Below are 16,697 nucleotides of genomic sequence, written 5' to 3'. Positions count from 1 at the left end.
ATTTCCCACTCTAAATTGAACTATCTTTTCCTGGAGATGATTCTGACTATGTTAGGCCCCCATTGCCTTCCCCTTCCTAAATGTAATTTCTACTTACATAAAACTATTCATTCTGTATGGGTCAGGTACTAGCTCTAATGATTTCGGGTCTTTATATCTGAACATGTAGACAACATATAATTGAAATCTGTGGTATTCTTGACGCCCAGTTATGTTTAAACATGAATTATGGGTGGTTTGGTTTGGTTTCCTTTTTGATCTATATGTTTCTAGAGAATTTATTGAAAGATTGTGATTTAAATCATCACCATTATCCTTGGGAGCTTATATAGTTGACCCCTGAACAATGCAGGGGTTAGGGGTACCAACCCCACACACCCCATGCACTCAAAAATCATGTGTAACTTTTGACTCCCCCAAAACTTAACTACTAACAGCCTACTGTTGATCTGACGCCTTAATGATAATGTAAAGAGCTGATTAACACATATTTTATATGGTATATGTATTATATAGAGTATTCTTATAATAAAATAGGCTAGAGAAAAGAAAATGTTAGTAAGAAAATAATAAGGAAGGGAAAATACATTTATAGTAGTGTACTGTATTTATCGAAATAAATCTGTGTATAATGGAGCTGTGCAGTTCAAACCTGTGTTGTTCAAGGGTCAACTGTACTTTTTAATAGCATACCAAGATGTTTCTAAATAGTGATTCATAAAGCAGATTGAGAATTATACAGTACTAAGCAGCTATAAAAAGGAATGAGAAATATCTTCATACTACTAAGAAATCAACTTTAGGATATTTCATTAAATGGAAAAAAGCAAGGTTAAGACAAATATGTACAGTATACTGTCATTTATATAAGAAAGTGGGAAATACTTATGTATATATGTACACACACACAGACACATGCATACACATAAATATATTTGTATTTTTTAAAAATGAAGTACAAACTATAAAATTAAGAGAAAGTGGCTGCCTATGGCAGAAGAAAGGAATAAGGTGAAGGGGATTTCTCTGAATATATTCTGTTTCATAGATCTGATTTTAAGAATGATGTGTATCACACACATATTTATAAAGGAACATTTCTAAAAAGCAATCTCTAAAAATAAAAAAAAATACAGGGGTGCCTGGGTGGCTCATTGGTTGAGCATCTGACTCCTGATTTTGGCTCAGGTTCTGATCTCAGGGTCCTGGGATTGAGCCCCACATTGGGTTCCATGTTCAGCAAGGAGTCTGCTTGAGGATTCTCTCCCTCTTCCTCTGCCCCTCCCCCATTCACATGTGCGCGCGCTCTCTCTCTCTCTCAAATAAATAAGTCTTTAAAAAAATACAAGTGAACCTAAGTTTATATCAAGTTGGTAGCACTGCCTCCCAGAGAGAAACCAATCCAAACAACTTGTAGCACATTATTGACTATACTTCACTTTAGGGTAAGAAAGAAAGAAATGCAAGTATCTCAAACGCTGCCGGTGACTATGATGGTGGTGAGTGTTACTGCTATTCTGAGACTGATGGGTGTGCTACATGATAAAACAAATGAGCTACTGTATTAGTGGTATGGACAACCAGGGTTTTGTTGTGGGACGAAGGAGATGCAGATTTAAGACAGCAAAGATAAAGTAAATTAAAACACCATTTATCCTGAATTTTAGTAGGAAGTATCAATATGAACTAATGATTTTATCTTTAATAATAATAAGGCAGTTCCTATCTATGCCAAAGAGACATAGAAAGAACAACCAACCCAGTAGCACTGAGCCCTCTAGTGTTCAGATTATAGTCTCTAAATATCATTTCCCACTAAAAGGAACCCAGGCACCTAAAAGAAATAGCCGATTTCATATTTGGGGCAGATAATATACAAGATGAGCCTGGAACATTTTGAAATTTCGAAAATCCAAGAGAGCAATCAAGCAATAAAGAGTCAGGAGACCATCTGATTAGGCTCCTACACAGCCAAAGATGGGACAAATCAAGAATCAATAGGGACGATTAATGCAATGAAATGAAACACGTCAAATATGTATGAATTCTTAGGTTTATGATACTAAACAGTAACAAAAAAACTGTCCTTAAATAGTTTTGGAGGATGGCAGCAAACCAATTCATCATTTTGAAAATTGGTAAAGAATCAAGCACTTAAGCTTTCTTCCATGAATGATATCCTCACAATAGCCAAATAATTGATGGAAATTTATTTTAATAGACATATTCCATTTAATTTATGTGGATGGAATTATAAGATTAAAATTTCCCATTTTGCAACCATAATGAATTGATTGATCTAAGTCAGGGGTCAGCTAATTATAGCCAGCAGGCTGGTCATCTGTTTTTGTAAATATAAGATTTTATTGGAACACAGCCTTGCTCATTTGTTTATGTATTGTCTGTAGTTGCTTTTGTATTACAATGACAAAGCTGACTAGTTGCCACAGAGAATGTATGGCCAATAAGCCTGAAAGTTTTGCTGTCTAACCCTTTTAAGAAAATCAGTCAACCCTTGATCTAGACCACAAGCAGTAATGGCTGCTTCATTATAAAAATGAGAGGCAACGAGACCATATATGCTTCCTAAAAGAAGTAAACATCACCACCTATGAAATATTCTTATGAAAAAACTGAACCTGAACCTGATCAAGCCTCTAGACCTAGCTGCCTATTTCTAGGAAAGAGAGAAAAGAGAAACATGTCAAATGATACCACGGAGACACAATTGGCAAAATCTAATTGTGGGGGATATTAAAGATAAATTATTTAGGTTTTTTAACAAATAAATTGTGAGAAAAAAATAAGAGAAGGAGAACCCATAGATTAAAAGAGACTCAAAGGACATATCAACCAACTGCAATATGTGGATCTTATTTAGATCCTGATTCAAGGAAACTAATAGAGAGAGAGAAAGAGACAGACAACAGGGAAAAACTTAAACAGCGAGTAAATATTTGTTGATATTAATGAATTATCATTAGTTTATTTACATATGATAATATTATGATTTGTTTAAAAAATATTAACTATGAGACACAGATACTAAATATTTAATGATAGAATGATACAATGTTTGGGCAACTGGGCAGGAGGGGGCAGGGAGCATGTGTAGGTGCAAATAAAACAAGATTGACTATGTGTTCGTAATTATCAAGGGTAAAGAACAAATGGACATTCACTGTGCTATTCCTTATACTTTTGTATATGTTTGGAATTTTACATTACGAATAAATTTTTTAAATGGGGGATAATATTCAGTAACCACCTTTGGATCTCTTGCAAATGATACCTGTCCTCTAATGCTCAATTAATTTAGTACAATCTTCTGAGGGGAACATAGCCCATAGCTCATAACCCTTCTCTCTCTCTCCTCTGTTGAGACTCACTGCAATAGTGATTGACAGTAATTGATGACATGGGCTAAATCACTGAGGTGGAAAAAAAGGATAAGTTTGATCTTGAGAAGAAAAATATAGTGGGGTTATTAGTTTAAATAAAATAATGCAAATGAATTCGAAGTGAGAAAATTACAAGGACCAAGTAAGAATTTAGGGGAAAGGAAAGAAGGAACCCTTGTAACAGTCATCCTTTCACTGGGAAATTTTCTCTCACCTCTTGTTATCATTGTAGGATTTGGTAAAAGCTCTGTAGTTTTTTGAGGCAGGTTAAATGTAAGATCTCCTTCCATTCACTGTCAGGGTAAATGAGAACTGACAAAGAAGGATGAAAGGTGTGGTTTCTAGCTAGAAAAAGGAGAGCTTAAGAGAGGCCTGGATATTATAAGTTAATGTCCAGATTTTACAAGTCATTTCATTTTGGGTGGGCCTTTTCTTTTGGCCACATGAAAAAGAAGGAATAGGCAGGGGACCCAAGGCTTTCCCATAATAGGATGTACAATTTTGGAAAGATAACTAATTGGCTAAGGAGAGCTTGGGTCTAGTTACTCACCCAGAGGGGGCTGCAGCATACCCCCATTCTTCTCACAATTCCCAATAGGCTGGATTTCAGCTGAGTCAACCAGCCGCCAGAAGTCATTCTTGTTGTCGCTGCCATCAAGGCGGAGGCGGAGGCGGGCACCTGTCAGTCCAACTACTGTGGCAATACACGTGGATGTGGTGTTCCTGGGGTCCTGTGCTTCCAATTTCATGCTGATCTTGAACTCGTTGCTTGGAGGTGTGTAGGACTGAGAAAAACAAGCCATGGGGATTAGGAAGACTAAGAGTAAAGGGCATTTTCACTAAGGATGTTAAGAAATGGAATCTGACAACTTATGCTTTGGACTGAAATTGGTTATAGTTGGGCCCAAGGCAACTGCCCTGAACTATTCCCTAATTCTTAGGAAGGGTTTCATGTGAAAGAAACACCGGAAGGTAAGATGAGAGGGAAGAATTACTCCCACAGAAGCATCAAATATTGACTCACACCAGTAAGAAAAGCACAGCAGTGTCTCAAACGGTCCTGATTTAAATGCTTTCTCATCCCATCTTCTCCAACATCCTAAATCTCCAGGTATTGGTAACATTTTCTCAGAAATCATCCTATTAAACTTACATATCCTTAGTGTCTCTTCATGGAGCATTTCAATGTATTGGTTTGTATATTCACCACACACACTATTGGGGGTTAATATTTTTCTTATTTTGACATTAACTTATAAGTCGAGTCATATTTAAAAACAACTTTAAGTTAAACTGACATACCATTAACTATACACTTTGTTAAATCTTGACATATGTATATACCCCTGACACCATATAAATCACACACGCCCTTGAAGCCATCACCACAATCCAGATAACGAACACGGACACACTCCCAAGTTTTCTCATGTCCCTTTATAATCCCTCTGTCTAGCCCTACCCAGACCCCTGGCCCCAGGTAAACCCTGATCGCTTTCTATCACTGCAGATTGATGGTTTGCATTTTCAAGTCTGAAGGGAATCACAGAGAATGTACTCTTCGTATGTGTCGAGATTCTCAGCATAATTATTCTGATATTCATCCATATTATTGAATATGTCAATAATTCATTTCTTTTTTTTAGAGACTTTATTTTTTAGAGCAGTTTTAGGTTCATAAGAAAACTGACAGGAAGGTGAAGAGATTTCCCATATACACCCTGCCCCAACACATGCACAGTCTCCCCTATTACCAACACCCCCCACACCACAGCGGTCCATTTGTTACAACTGATGAATCTATACTGACACAGGATAATTGGCCAAAGTCCACACTTTGTGTTAGGGTTCTGTCTTGGTGTTGTACATTCTGTGGGTTTGGTCAAATCTATGACAGGTATTCGATCAGGATAAAACAAAATAGTTTAACTCCTTAAAAATCCTCTGTGCTCTGCCTATTCATCCCTCACACACTCAACCACTGGCAACCACTGATATTTTTAGGGTCTCCATAGTTTTGCCTTTTCCAGAATGTCATATAGGTGGACTCGTACAGTATGCAGCTTTTTCAGACTGGCTTCTTTCCCTTAGTAATATGCAGTTAAGTTTCCTCCATGTCTGTTCATGCCTTGATAGCTCCTTTCTTTTTAGGGCTGAATTATATTCCATTTAATGGCTACACCACAGCTTTTTCATTCACCTACTGAAGGGCATCTTGGTTGCTTCCAAGTTTTGGCAGTTTTGAATAAAAGTTTTTGTGCAGGTGTTTTAAGTTTTAAAATCCTTTGGGTAAATACCAAGGAATATGACTGCTAAGATTGAATAGAAAGAGTATGTTCAGTTTTGTAAGAAATCACCAAACTATCTTACAAAATGGCTGTTCAATTTTGCACTTCCACCAGTAATGAATGAGAGTTCCTTTTGTTCCACATCCTCGTCAGCTTTTTTGGTGGTATTACTGTTCTGGATTTTGGCCATTCTAACAGGTGTGCTGTGGTATCTCACTACTGTTAATTTGTATTTCTCTGATGACTTATGATGTGAAACACTTTGTCATCTGCATGTCTTCTTTGGTGAGGTATCTATTAAGATTAAGACCTTTGACCCATTTTTTAATCAAGTTGTTTTCTTTCTTATTTTTGAGACTTTAAGTGTTCTTTGTATATTTTGAATAGCATTCCTTTATTAGATATGCCTTTTGCAAATATTTTCTCTCAGTCTGTGGCTTGTCTTCTTATTCTTCTGACAGTGTCATTCATAGAGCAGAAGGTTTTAATTTTAATGAAGTCCAGCTTAGCAATTACTTCTTTCATGGATCATACCTTTGGTGTTGTATCTAAACAGTCATCACCACATCCAAGGTCATCTTGTTTTTCTCCTATGTTATCTTCTAGGAGTTCACAGTTTTAAGTTATACATTTAGTCTGTGGTCTGTTTTGAGTCAATTTTTGTGAAGGGTGTAAGGCTTCTGCCTAGATTTTTTTTTTTTTTTTGCATGTGGGGCTGTCCAGTTGTTTAATAAGCACTATTCATTGAAAAAACTATCTTAGCCCCATTGTATTGCTTTTACTCCTTTGTCAAATATCAGTTGCCTTTACTTATGTGGGACTGTTTCTTGGCTCTCTATTCTGTTCCATTGATCCATCTGGCTCTCCTTTTGCAAATACCACACTGTCTTGACTACTGTTTCTTTACAGTGAGCCTTTAAGTTGGGTAGTGTCAGTCTTCCAACTTTGTTCTCCTTCAATATTATGTTGGCTATTCAAGATCTTTTGTCTCAACATATAAACTTTAGAATCAAATTTTCCACAAATGAACTTGCTGTAATTTTAATTAGGCTTGCATTTAATCTATAGATCACATTGGGAAGAACTGACATCTTGACAATACTGAGTCCTCCTATCCTTTTTTTTTTTTTTAAGATTTTATTTATTTATTTATTTGAGAGAGCATGTGCAAGCAGGAGGACAGGCAGAGGGAGAAGAGAATCTCAAGCAGACTCCACACTGAGCCATGGAACCTAATGTGGGGCTCAATCACATGACCCTGAGATCATGCCCTGAGCCAAAATCAAGAGTCAGATGCTTAACTGATTGAGCCACCCAGGTACTCCGAGTCTTCCTATTCTTGAATATCACTCTCTATTTTTTTTAGTTCTTTGATTTGCCAGAATTTTGTAGTTTTCCTCATATGAATCTTGTATATATTCTATCAGATACATATGTCTAAGTATTTCATTTTTGGAGGTGCTAAATGGAATTGTGCTTTTAATGGCAAATTCCACTTGTTCATTACAGTATAAAGGAAAGTGATTGATTTTTATACATTAACCTTGTATCTTGCAAACTTGCTATACTTGCTTATTAGATCTAGGAGGGTTTTTTTTGTCAATTCGGGTTTTCTACAGAGACAATTATGTCATCTGCAAACAAAGAAAGTTTTATTTTTTTCCTTCCCAATCTGTATATCTTTTCTTTTCTTGTCTTATTACAGTATCTAAAACTTCCATTATGATATTGAAAAGGAGTGGTGAGAGGAGACGTCCTTGCCTTGTTCCTGATCTTAGTAGGAAAGCTTCTAGTTTCTCACCATTAAGTATGATCTTGGCTATAGGATTTTTTTAGATATTTTCACTCCGCATAACTATGTTGATATTCATCCATACTGCTGAATGCATCAATTATTCATTTCTTTTTATTGCTGAGTTCATGTTGATAAACATTTTGTGTGTTTCCAGTTTTTGATTATTACAAATAAAACTTCTATGAACACCCATGTATGAATCTTTGTATGGAAAAAAGAATTATACATATTGCTGCTATTGTAAATGAGAGTTTCTCTTCCATTATGTCTTCTATTGAGTTACTTTTAACAATAGTACTGAGGTATAAAATTTTTTTAAAGTTATTTTTTTAAAGATGTATTATTTAATTCCTAACTTAGTGATCTTTTTTTTTTTTTTGGCTCAGTAGTTTGTTGAAGTTTTTTGCCAAACTATATTTTGAAGTATTTGAATCATTTTATGTTTTCACCAGTAGTTTATGAAAGTTCCATTTACTCCACATCCTTGCCACTATTAGGTATGGTCAGTCTTTATGGTTTTACTTTGTATTTCCCTAATGAAAAAATGTTAACCATCAATTCATGTACTTACTTGCCACCCACATATTTTATTTGGTGGTTGCTCTAATCTTTCAATCTGAATCCCTTTCCTTCATCCCACACCTCCAGCCTCCCTTCCTCCTTTCCTAATTTTTTTTTTTTTTTTTTTTTGGCCTGGTCACATTGGTAATACAATGTTGAATGGAAGTGGCAAGGGCAGACATCCTTGTCTTGTTCCTGACATTAAAGGAAAAGCATTTATACTTTTACCATTAAGTATGATATCTTTAAGTTTTACATAGACGCCCTTTAGGGTTTAGGACTTAGGAAATGCCCTTCTATTTCTTGTTTGTTGAGAGTTTTTATTAGTAATGGACACTGGATTTTGTCAATGATTTTTTTGCGTCTACTGAGATGATCACACTTTTTCTTCATTAGTGTGTCCATATGGTAAAACACTGATTGACCTATGAATGCTTAATCAACCTAGCATATTTGGAATTAAGTTCCACTCGGTCATGATGAATTATTATTACATATTGTTAGAATCAATTTCCTAGAATTTTTACATGTATTTTCATGTGAGATGTTGTTTTGTAGTTTTCTTTCAGTATTTTTACCTGATTTTGTTATCGGAGTAATACTTGCCTCATAGAATGAGCTGGAATGTATTCCCTTTTCTTAAACTTTCTGGAAGAGTCTGTGTAGAATTTGCATTACTTTTTCCTTAAATGTTTGAAACAATTCACCAGTGAAGTCATCTAGGCCTGAAATTCTCTTTGTGGGAAATTTCTTAACTACAAATTCAACTTCTGTAACAGAAATAGTGTTATTCAGTGAACTCTGGTAACCTGTGTTATTCATGAAAATTATCCATTTCAACTAAGTTGTCAAATTTATGTCAAAGGCATAAATTTGTTCGTAATATTCCTTTATTATCCTTTTAATATTTGTACAATCAATAGTGATGGTATCCCTTCCAATTCTGACATTAGTAATCTATATTTTTCTCTCTTTTATTGCTGATTAATCTGGCTAGAGGTTTATCATTTCATATTGATCTTTGCAAAAATCAGCTTTGGCTTCAATGATTTTGTCTATTATTTTTCTGTTTCTTCTATTATTGGTTTATGTTCTGATCTTTATTATTTCCTTTCCTCTGCTTACTTTGGGGTTAACTCAGTCTTTTTCTCCCCCTCATTATTTAAAATGGAAGCTGAGGTCACTAAATGCAACTCTTCTTTTTAGTATCAGTGTTTAGTGCTATAAGTCCTCATGAGGATGGCTTTAGCAGCAATGCACAATTTTGAAATTTTCATTTTCGTTTAGTTGAAAATATTTTCTAATGTCCCTTTTTTTCCCTCCAAACCCAAGAGGTATTTAGAAATGTGTTACTCAGTTTCCAAATATTTGGAGGTATTATTTTCCAGATAACTTCTTGCTATTAATCTTTAAATTCAATATAACCTGAGAACATACTTTATATTACTTATGTCCTTTTAATTTTATCAAAACTTACTTTATGGTCCAGAATACGGGTCTAACTTGGTAAATAGTCTGTGTGCACTTGAAAAGAATGTACATTCTACTGTGGCTGGGGGTGCTCTATACCTGTCAGTTAGGTCCAGCTGGTTGACAGTGTTGTTAACGTCTACTATTCATTTGCTGATTTCCTACTACTTGTTCTTGAATCAGAGGGGAGTATTAGTATTCCATCTATAAATAAATTTAGATTTATTCATTTCTCCTTATATTTCTATCATTTTTTGCTTCATGTAAAAATGTCTGACCCTTTTTCATGATGAAATTACCTTTTTTATCCCTGGCAGTGTTCTCTACTCTGAAATATACTTTGATATTAACATAGTCATTTTAGTTTTATTGTGGCTAATGTCAGCAAGCTATATCATTTTCTATTAACTTGTTTGTATTTTTATATTTAAAGTATAGTTTCTTGCAAGCAGTATATAATTGGATCTTGTTTTTTTATTCAATGTGACAATCTCAACCTTTTAACTGGGGCATTTAGACCATTTATAATTAATTTGATTACTGATATGGTTGGATTTAAGTCTACCATCGGCTATTTATTTTCTATTATTTTAGTGGTTGCTTTGATGTTTACAGTAAACATGTTCAATTTATCAGTCTATCTTCAAGTAATGTTATACTACTTCACGTATAAGAATTTTACAAGAATCTTTCAACAGTGTATTTAAGGTTTCTCCTCTCCTGGGCATATATGTTACACATTTTACTTAAATATCTGTTATCACCTCTACAATATGATTATTATTGTTAACATGATTTTCTTTTGTAGAGACTTAAATAATAAGGAAAAACATCTTATGTATTTGCCCTTATAATTACAATTACCAGGGACTTTCATTCCTTCTTATAGATCTGTAATTCCATCTGGTATTGTTTTTGAAAGAACTTTTTACTGGGTATAGAATTCTAGTTGACAGCTTTTGCTTGTGGAACTTTCAACATGTTACTCAACTTTCTTGTTCACAATGTTTCTGACAAGAAGATATAATGTTGTTCTTACATTAGTTAACCTGTAATGTAAAACGTCTTTTTTCTCTGGCTGCTTTTAAGATGTTCTCTATTGCTAACTTCCAGCATTTATGATATGTGTTAATGTAGTTTTCTTCTTGTCTTTTATTTGGGGGGGATTCATAGAGCTTCTTCAATCTGTGGATTTACAGTTTTCCCCAATTTTGGAAATTTTTTAGCCATTATATCTTCAAACTCTAATTACATGGTCTATGAAGTTATCTCATGGAAACTGAAGTTATCCTTTGGCTCACTGGTGTTCTTTTTCATCTTTTTAAGATTCTTTTCTCTCTTTGTGTTTCATTTTGGATAGTTTCTACTGCTATGTCTTCAAGTTTACTGATCTCTTCTGCCATTAATCCCATCCAGTGTATTTTTCATTTTGCAAACAGTTCAATATGGGTCTTTTTGTATCTTCCATGTCTCTGCTTAACTTTCAAACACATGGGATACATTTAAAATACATGTTTTAATGTTTTTGTCTGCTATTCTAAGATCTATATAGGTTCTGAGTCTGTTTCAATTGGTTGATTATTCTGCTCATGACTGATTATGTTTACCTGCTTCTCTACATGCCTGGTAATCTTTGACTGGATGCCAGACACTTTGACTTTTACCTGTTGGTTGCCAGTTATTTTTGCATTCCTTTTTGTGCTATGTTCTTAGATGCATTATAAGTTACCTGAAAATAGTTTGATCATTTTGAGTCTTGCTTTTATGATTTGTTGGGCAGGTCTCAAGAAGTGCTCATTCTAAGGCTAATTATTACCCAGTGCTGAGTAAGATCTTCCCAAGTTATCCACCCTATGCCACATGAATTATGAGATTTTCCAGTCTAGCTGGCGGAATCAGGCATTATTCCCAGCCCTGTGGCAGTGTGAGGCTCTATTCCTTCCAATCCTGTCCAATGGTTTTTCTCTTGGCTTTGGGTAGTTTCATCATCTGCATACATGAAACAACATCACTTTGCTGAATACTTGAAGAGGGTTTTCTGCAGATCTCTGTGGTTTTCTATCTGTGCAGCTCTCTCCTCTTAGGCACTCTGTCCTCCAAACTCTAGCCACCTTGGTTTCCCCTCTCAGCTCTATCTCTTCAAATTAGGGAGCTGCTGGCTCACCCTGGGCTCCTCTTCTATGGGCCATGGTCTCAAAACTCTCTTAAGCAGTAATCTGGGAAACCATAAGGCGCTCAACTCATTGTTTTTGATCTCTCAGAGATCACTGTGCTTGGCTGCCTGACCTTCAGTAACCTGAAAAACACTGTTTAATATACTTTTATTATTATTTTTTCCGGTGGGAATATGAATTTAGTCCCTATTATTTCAAATGAGCAGATGTCCTGGATTTGTATTTTTATTTAGAACACAGACACAATTCAAAGTGAAATGTTGACAATTTGAGGAAATAAACACTTGAATAATAAAGGAAGGAAGGTAGAACTAACTTCCTGGTGTTTAGCAGCAGTGTACTTTTTTGTTCACCAGCCTTATTGTGTGCTGATATAGTCAACATTATGTGTGCATTATGTGGGACCCTTAATCCTATATGGGAAGCTCTGACTGACCGCTAATAAGGTCCTGACATACTCTCCAATGGAACGTGGTGCCAGTATTCTTATGGAAAGGTAAGACTGTGGCTGGGGTGTTGCATAAAGAGAAATGAATACTGCTCCACTTTCAAGCACTGTCTACGGGCTATAACTCTGTTTCCTATCTGTCTGAATTAAGAGCTATCATAAAAAGTGGGTATTGTTCCCAGTAACAAAACACAGCCTTGAAGAGGTTAAGAAAGGGAAAAGGTGTTACTTGGGATGAAGTTGGAGAGACTGCCTGCTGCCAAAATTCATGAATTTTGAGCCTTGAGCTGTATTCCTCCCACAGTTTATTCTGGGGCCTTCAGGGGAGAAGTCCAAGGGCTTGTTTTGCTTGTCTAGGACCAGAACAAACCTACTTGCCTCCCACCTACTAAAGATGTTGAGAATCAATTACCTGCTTGAAGCAATGGACAGGCGCTGGGACTGAACATGTTTCTTTTAGGTATTTGTCCCAGGTAAAATGACCTGTAAAGGAAATAGAAATCTCTATCACAGTCAACTTCCTAAAAAGTACTTTTGGGATGTAATCTACACTAAACATTAGGCCATTTTTGGACAGTTGTTTGAGTGTAAAAAAAAAACTTCTTTTTCCTTATTGGGCTCAAAAGAGTATTAGGGGTAAAAATCAAGGTGACCCGAGTGGATCATTTTAGATCAATGTTTTAAAATCATGGTCTGAAGATGACCTCACATGGTTTTCATGTTAGTCCCTCAAGTGATCCAAAATGCCAGTGTGAGATATACCAATATCTCACAGAAGTGTCCAGGAAGCTTGTAGACAGCAGAACAGAAGACATAGAGAGTGGGTGAGGAGAATCCTTCTGAACACCCTAACTCCTGAAGAGATCGCTTAATAACATCAAATGACAGCTTTTTAACACCCAATATGGTTGCATCCCACCATCTCAGCTTAGAAAGAATAAAGGAGAGACATAGGGTAAGATGATTTGATGGCAGGAAAAAATGGAATGAGTGAGATTATACTTGAATCCTTGCTCTCTCTCACCCACCCCTAACCCACTCTCATTCCTGCCACAACTGTATAGCTTTGAGGTGCAAAATGACAAAGATCTGGTAATTTATAGAAAAGTGGGTCCTCGGTAGCATTTCTGATGAGAGTAACTAAGAATAAGTTAGGGAGTCTACAGGATCTTTCAGCCTCTTGAAGTGGCCTTTAGAGGAACACTGTGCTAGAGAAGCAGTCTCAAGGTGATGCTGCTGGGGGTCAGGGAAAACATTTTAAGGAATAAGCTGTTAAATATATATATCTTATTAAATCACAAAAGATGACTAAGTTCTTTATTAAAGGTTAAATCAATTATCAATCTTCCCCTAATAACCCCCTGGAGGTGACCCCATGATGGTACAGGGAAGATCCCGGAGACTCTCACAAGCTAAAACACTGCAGCAAACCAGCATTTCTTAAAGTTTCCTTTGCAGTGGAGCAGCACGGGGCCGCTTTGGACCATGTAAAAAGCACTAAATGCTGGGAATAAAAATGATTCACTGAATGATGCAATCTAAATCACTTCAAAGATGATGCCAAGACTTTATACTCTATTGACTTTATAGCTTCTGTTTTAAAACTGGTCCCTTTCCCACCAACCTTAAGCAAGCCAAATAGATTTGGCCAGAAATCACAGTCAGTTCTGAACCACTTCATGAACTGGCCAATGATTAACTATCTTGAATTCAGAGTCCATAGGGTAAATGGACTCCTGGAATCAAGATTTAAGGAGCTTATCAGAATATAATAAAGAGGTTGCTCTTAGCTGAGACATCCCTAAAGGAAGGAATGAATACATTTCATCACTATTTGCTGTTAGAAAAAGAAAACATTACAAATCACTATTCCATTCTTACAAATAAAGGATTAAGTCAAATAGCAAGTCTGGAATTTGAGTGAACTGCAACTCTTGAAAGTCCAGCATCTAAGGCAGCACTGTCCACTAAAACTTTCTGTAATGATAGAAATGTTTTGTGTCTGTCTTGTCCAGTAAGGCAGCCACTAGCCACATGTAACTACTGAACACCTGAAATGTGTGAGTGAGGAGATTACATTTAAATTAATTTGATTTTATTTATTTATTTATTTGAAATACTATTTTTTTATTATATTATGTTAGTCACCATACAGTACATCCCTAGTTTTTGATGTAATTTGAATTAACTTAAATTCCTACATCTCGGTAACAGCTACTGTATTACACAGCGCAGGTCTAGAGGTCTGGTCAGTCCTGGGTAGTAGCTTGAGCTTTGACCACAAGCACCCAAGAAACTTTGGTTTTAAAAATTATGGCAGCATCAGGGGTACCAAAATAATTAGGATATTAATTACAGTTCTCTATTACACATCAATTATGGTAATCAATCCCTGTTATATAAGCAAGAAACCTCACATCTTTCTCCATTTAGAGAACACCCTATTACCAACTGAATGAAAAGGAATCTCTTTGTTAAAAGCAGTTCACCCACTGTGACTGAACCATACCTAGATTAGGATTTTTCTTAAATTTTACTGCTTAGACTTCCTAAGGCTTAGTCTCTTAACTTCAGGTAGATTGCAAATAAGTTAATTTTTATTGACTCAATAAGAATGTGTCAGCACCTGCTGTAATGCCCATAATGGAGCCAATGTCATGTCTACTACGTCTCCAACTACACACACACATAGGGACAGGCAGCAAGGTACAGATCTGGGAGGGCTGGCAAACTTTCTGTAAAGGGCCAGATGGTAAAAATTTTACCTTTGTGGGCCACACAGTCTCTGTCACAAATACTCAACTGTGCACTGTAGCCTGAAAACGGCCACAGACAATATGTATATGAATGAACATGGCTGTGTTCCCCTAAAACCTTATTTATAAAAATAGGCAGTGGGCTGGATTTGCCAATCCCTGGCATATATCATTGATTCCCAAATACTACTGATCATCAGAATCTCCTGAATAATTTTTTCTCATTTATAGAGTTTTGGGCCCCATCTTCAGAGGTTCTCATTCCATAGGCTTTGAGTGTGGTCTGAAAAAACTGTATTTTCAAAAGTTCCCTAAGTAATTCGGGTTCATATCTATGTCTAGAAATTACTGGTGTAGTTAAAAGAACATAATATTGAGAGTCAGAAGATGCTGGATAAAGTCTTGTTGCTTTCTTTCTTTCTTTCTTTCTTTTTTTAACATTTCATTTATTTATGAGTGAGAAAGAGAGAAAAAGAGAGAACATAAGCAGGGAGGAGGGGCAAAGGGAGAGGGAGAAGCAGACCCCCCTGCTGAGGAGGGAACGCAATGCTGGTCTCCACCCCAGGACCCTGGGAACATGACCTGAGCTGAAGGCAGGCGCTTAACCAACTGAGCCACCCAGATGCCCCTAAAGTCTTGTTTCTATAATTACCTTGGATAAGTTATTTAATCCTTCCAAGCATCAGTTTACTCATCAGAAGGATGGAGATAATATCTATCATGCAAAATTGTACACACACTCACTCATTCATTCAATAAATATTTATTAAACTCTTTCCAAGTACAAAAGCATTGTGTTAAGTGTAAGAGGAACAAGATAGACATGGCTCCTAAATTCATGAAGTCTGCAGTTTAAAAATAAGCAGTGATATTAAATAAATAATAACACAAATAATCTGGTACAATTACAATCAATTTAAGTTAATGAGGTTGCCTTGAGAATGCGGAACAGGAAAATCTAATCGGTTACTGGGATCAAGGATTACTGTGAAGATCAACATTATTAACTCCTATAAGTATAATGTTTTATAATCTACAGAGTGATTTCAATTATTCATTCAACTGATGTCTGAATACTCCTCTAGTGCCAGACAGTACCCTCGGAGTGCCGGGGTAAGACAGGAGGCCCTACCCTCACGGAGCTTACATTCTGGTGCGTGATGAGGCAGTTAACATATAACCAAATAAATAAGGTAATAAGTGGTAAGTATGTGAAGGAAATAAAATAATGTGATAGACAGAGGCCGGGAACTATCTTAGATGAAGTTATGGACAGATGCTCTGCAGAGAAAACACCGGAGTTGAGACTTTACAGTTAAGAAAAAGCCAGTCAACTCATTGATATTACTGAATAATGCTTATGAAAGTGTTTTATAAACTCTAATGCATACCACTTGATAGTTACATTTATTATTAGGAAGTAAAATCCCTGCCTTGAAGAGACGTACACACTACATAGAAGTACCTTTAAAAAATGAAAATTTCCAAAAATGTAAAGCACAAGGATCCACCAAGTTGAATGCAGGAATCCCTTTCTCTAATACTCGTTCATTCAACAAATACTTATTGCACACCTACCATGTACCAACCCTAGTTCAAGGCACTGGTGATATATAGCAAAGAATAAAATAGCCAAAGTCTCTGTACACATGGAGTTTACTTTCTAAGGGGGAAGAAAAACAATAAACAAACAAATAAATATATATCAGTTAGTTTAGACGGCAAAAGAAACACATTTTATTTGGCCTCTATTCGGCCTTTTTCAAATAAAGAAGAAAGCAAGGTAAGAGGGAAAGAGTGCCAA

The 16,697-nt window shown here is 36.0% G+C and overlaps 1 protein-coding gene across 9 annotated transcripts in view; it reads right to left on the bottom strand.

Moving 5' to 3' along the window:
- Positions 1 to 16,697, bottom strand: part of SCMH1 (Scm polycomb group protein homolog 1) — a 172,334-nt gene that overhangs the window by 94,469 nt on the left and 61,168 nt on the right. For 7 of the 9 annotated variants that reach the window (XM_040627450.1, XM_040627451.1, XM_008699363.2 and 4 more), the window contains 2 exons: positions 12,550 to 12,620; positions 3,952 to 4,186 (listed from right to left, as the gene is read on the bottom strand). In XM_040627450.1, the coding sequence (XP_040483384.1) occupies positions 3,952 to 4,186; positions 12,550 to 12,620 (306 nt within the window). The remainder of the gene's footprint in view (positions 1 to 3,951; positions 4,187 to 12,549; positions 12,621 to 16,697) is intronic. The other 2 variants (XM_040627454.1, XM_040627455.1) reach the window with 1 other exon arrangement.

Source organism: Ursus maritimus, unplaced genomic scaffold, assembly GCF_017311325.1.
Source record: "Ursus maritimus isolate PB19 unplaced genomic scaffold, ASM1731132v1 scaffold_12, whole genome shotgun sequence".
NCBI classification, from domain to species: Eukaryota; Metazoa; Chordata; class Mammalia; order Carnivora; family Ursidae; genus Ursus; species Ursus maritimus.
Note: the sequence above shows the minus strand (reverse complement) of the source record. Positions and strands in the feature narration are given on the sequence as shown.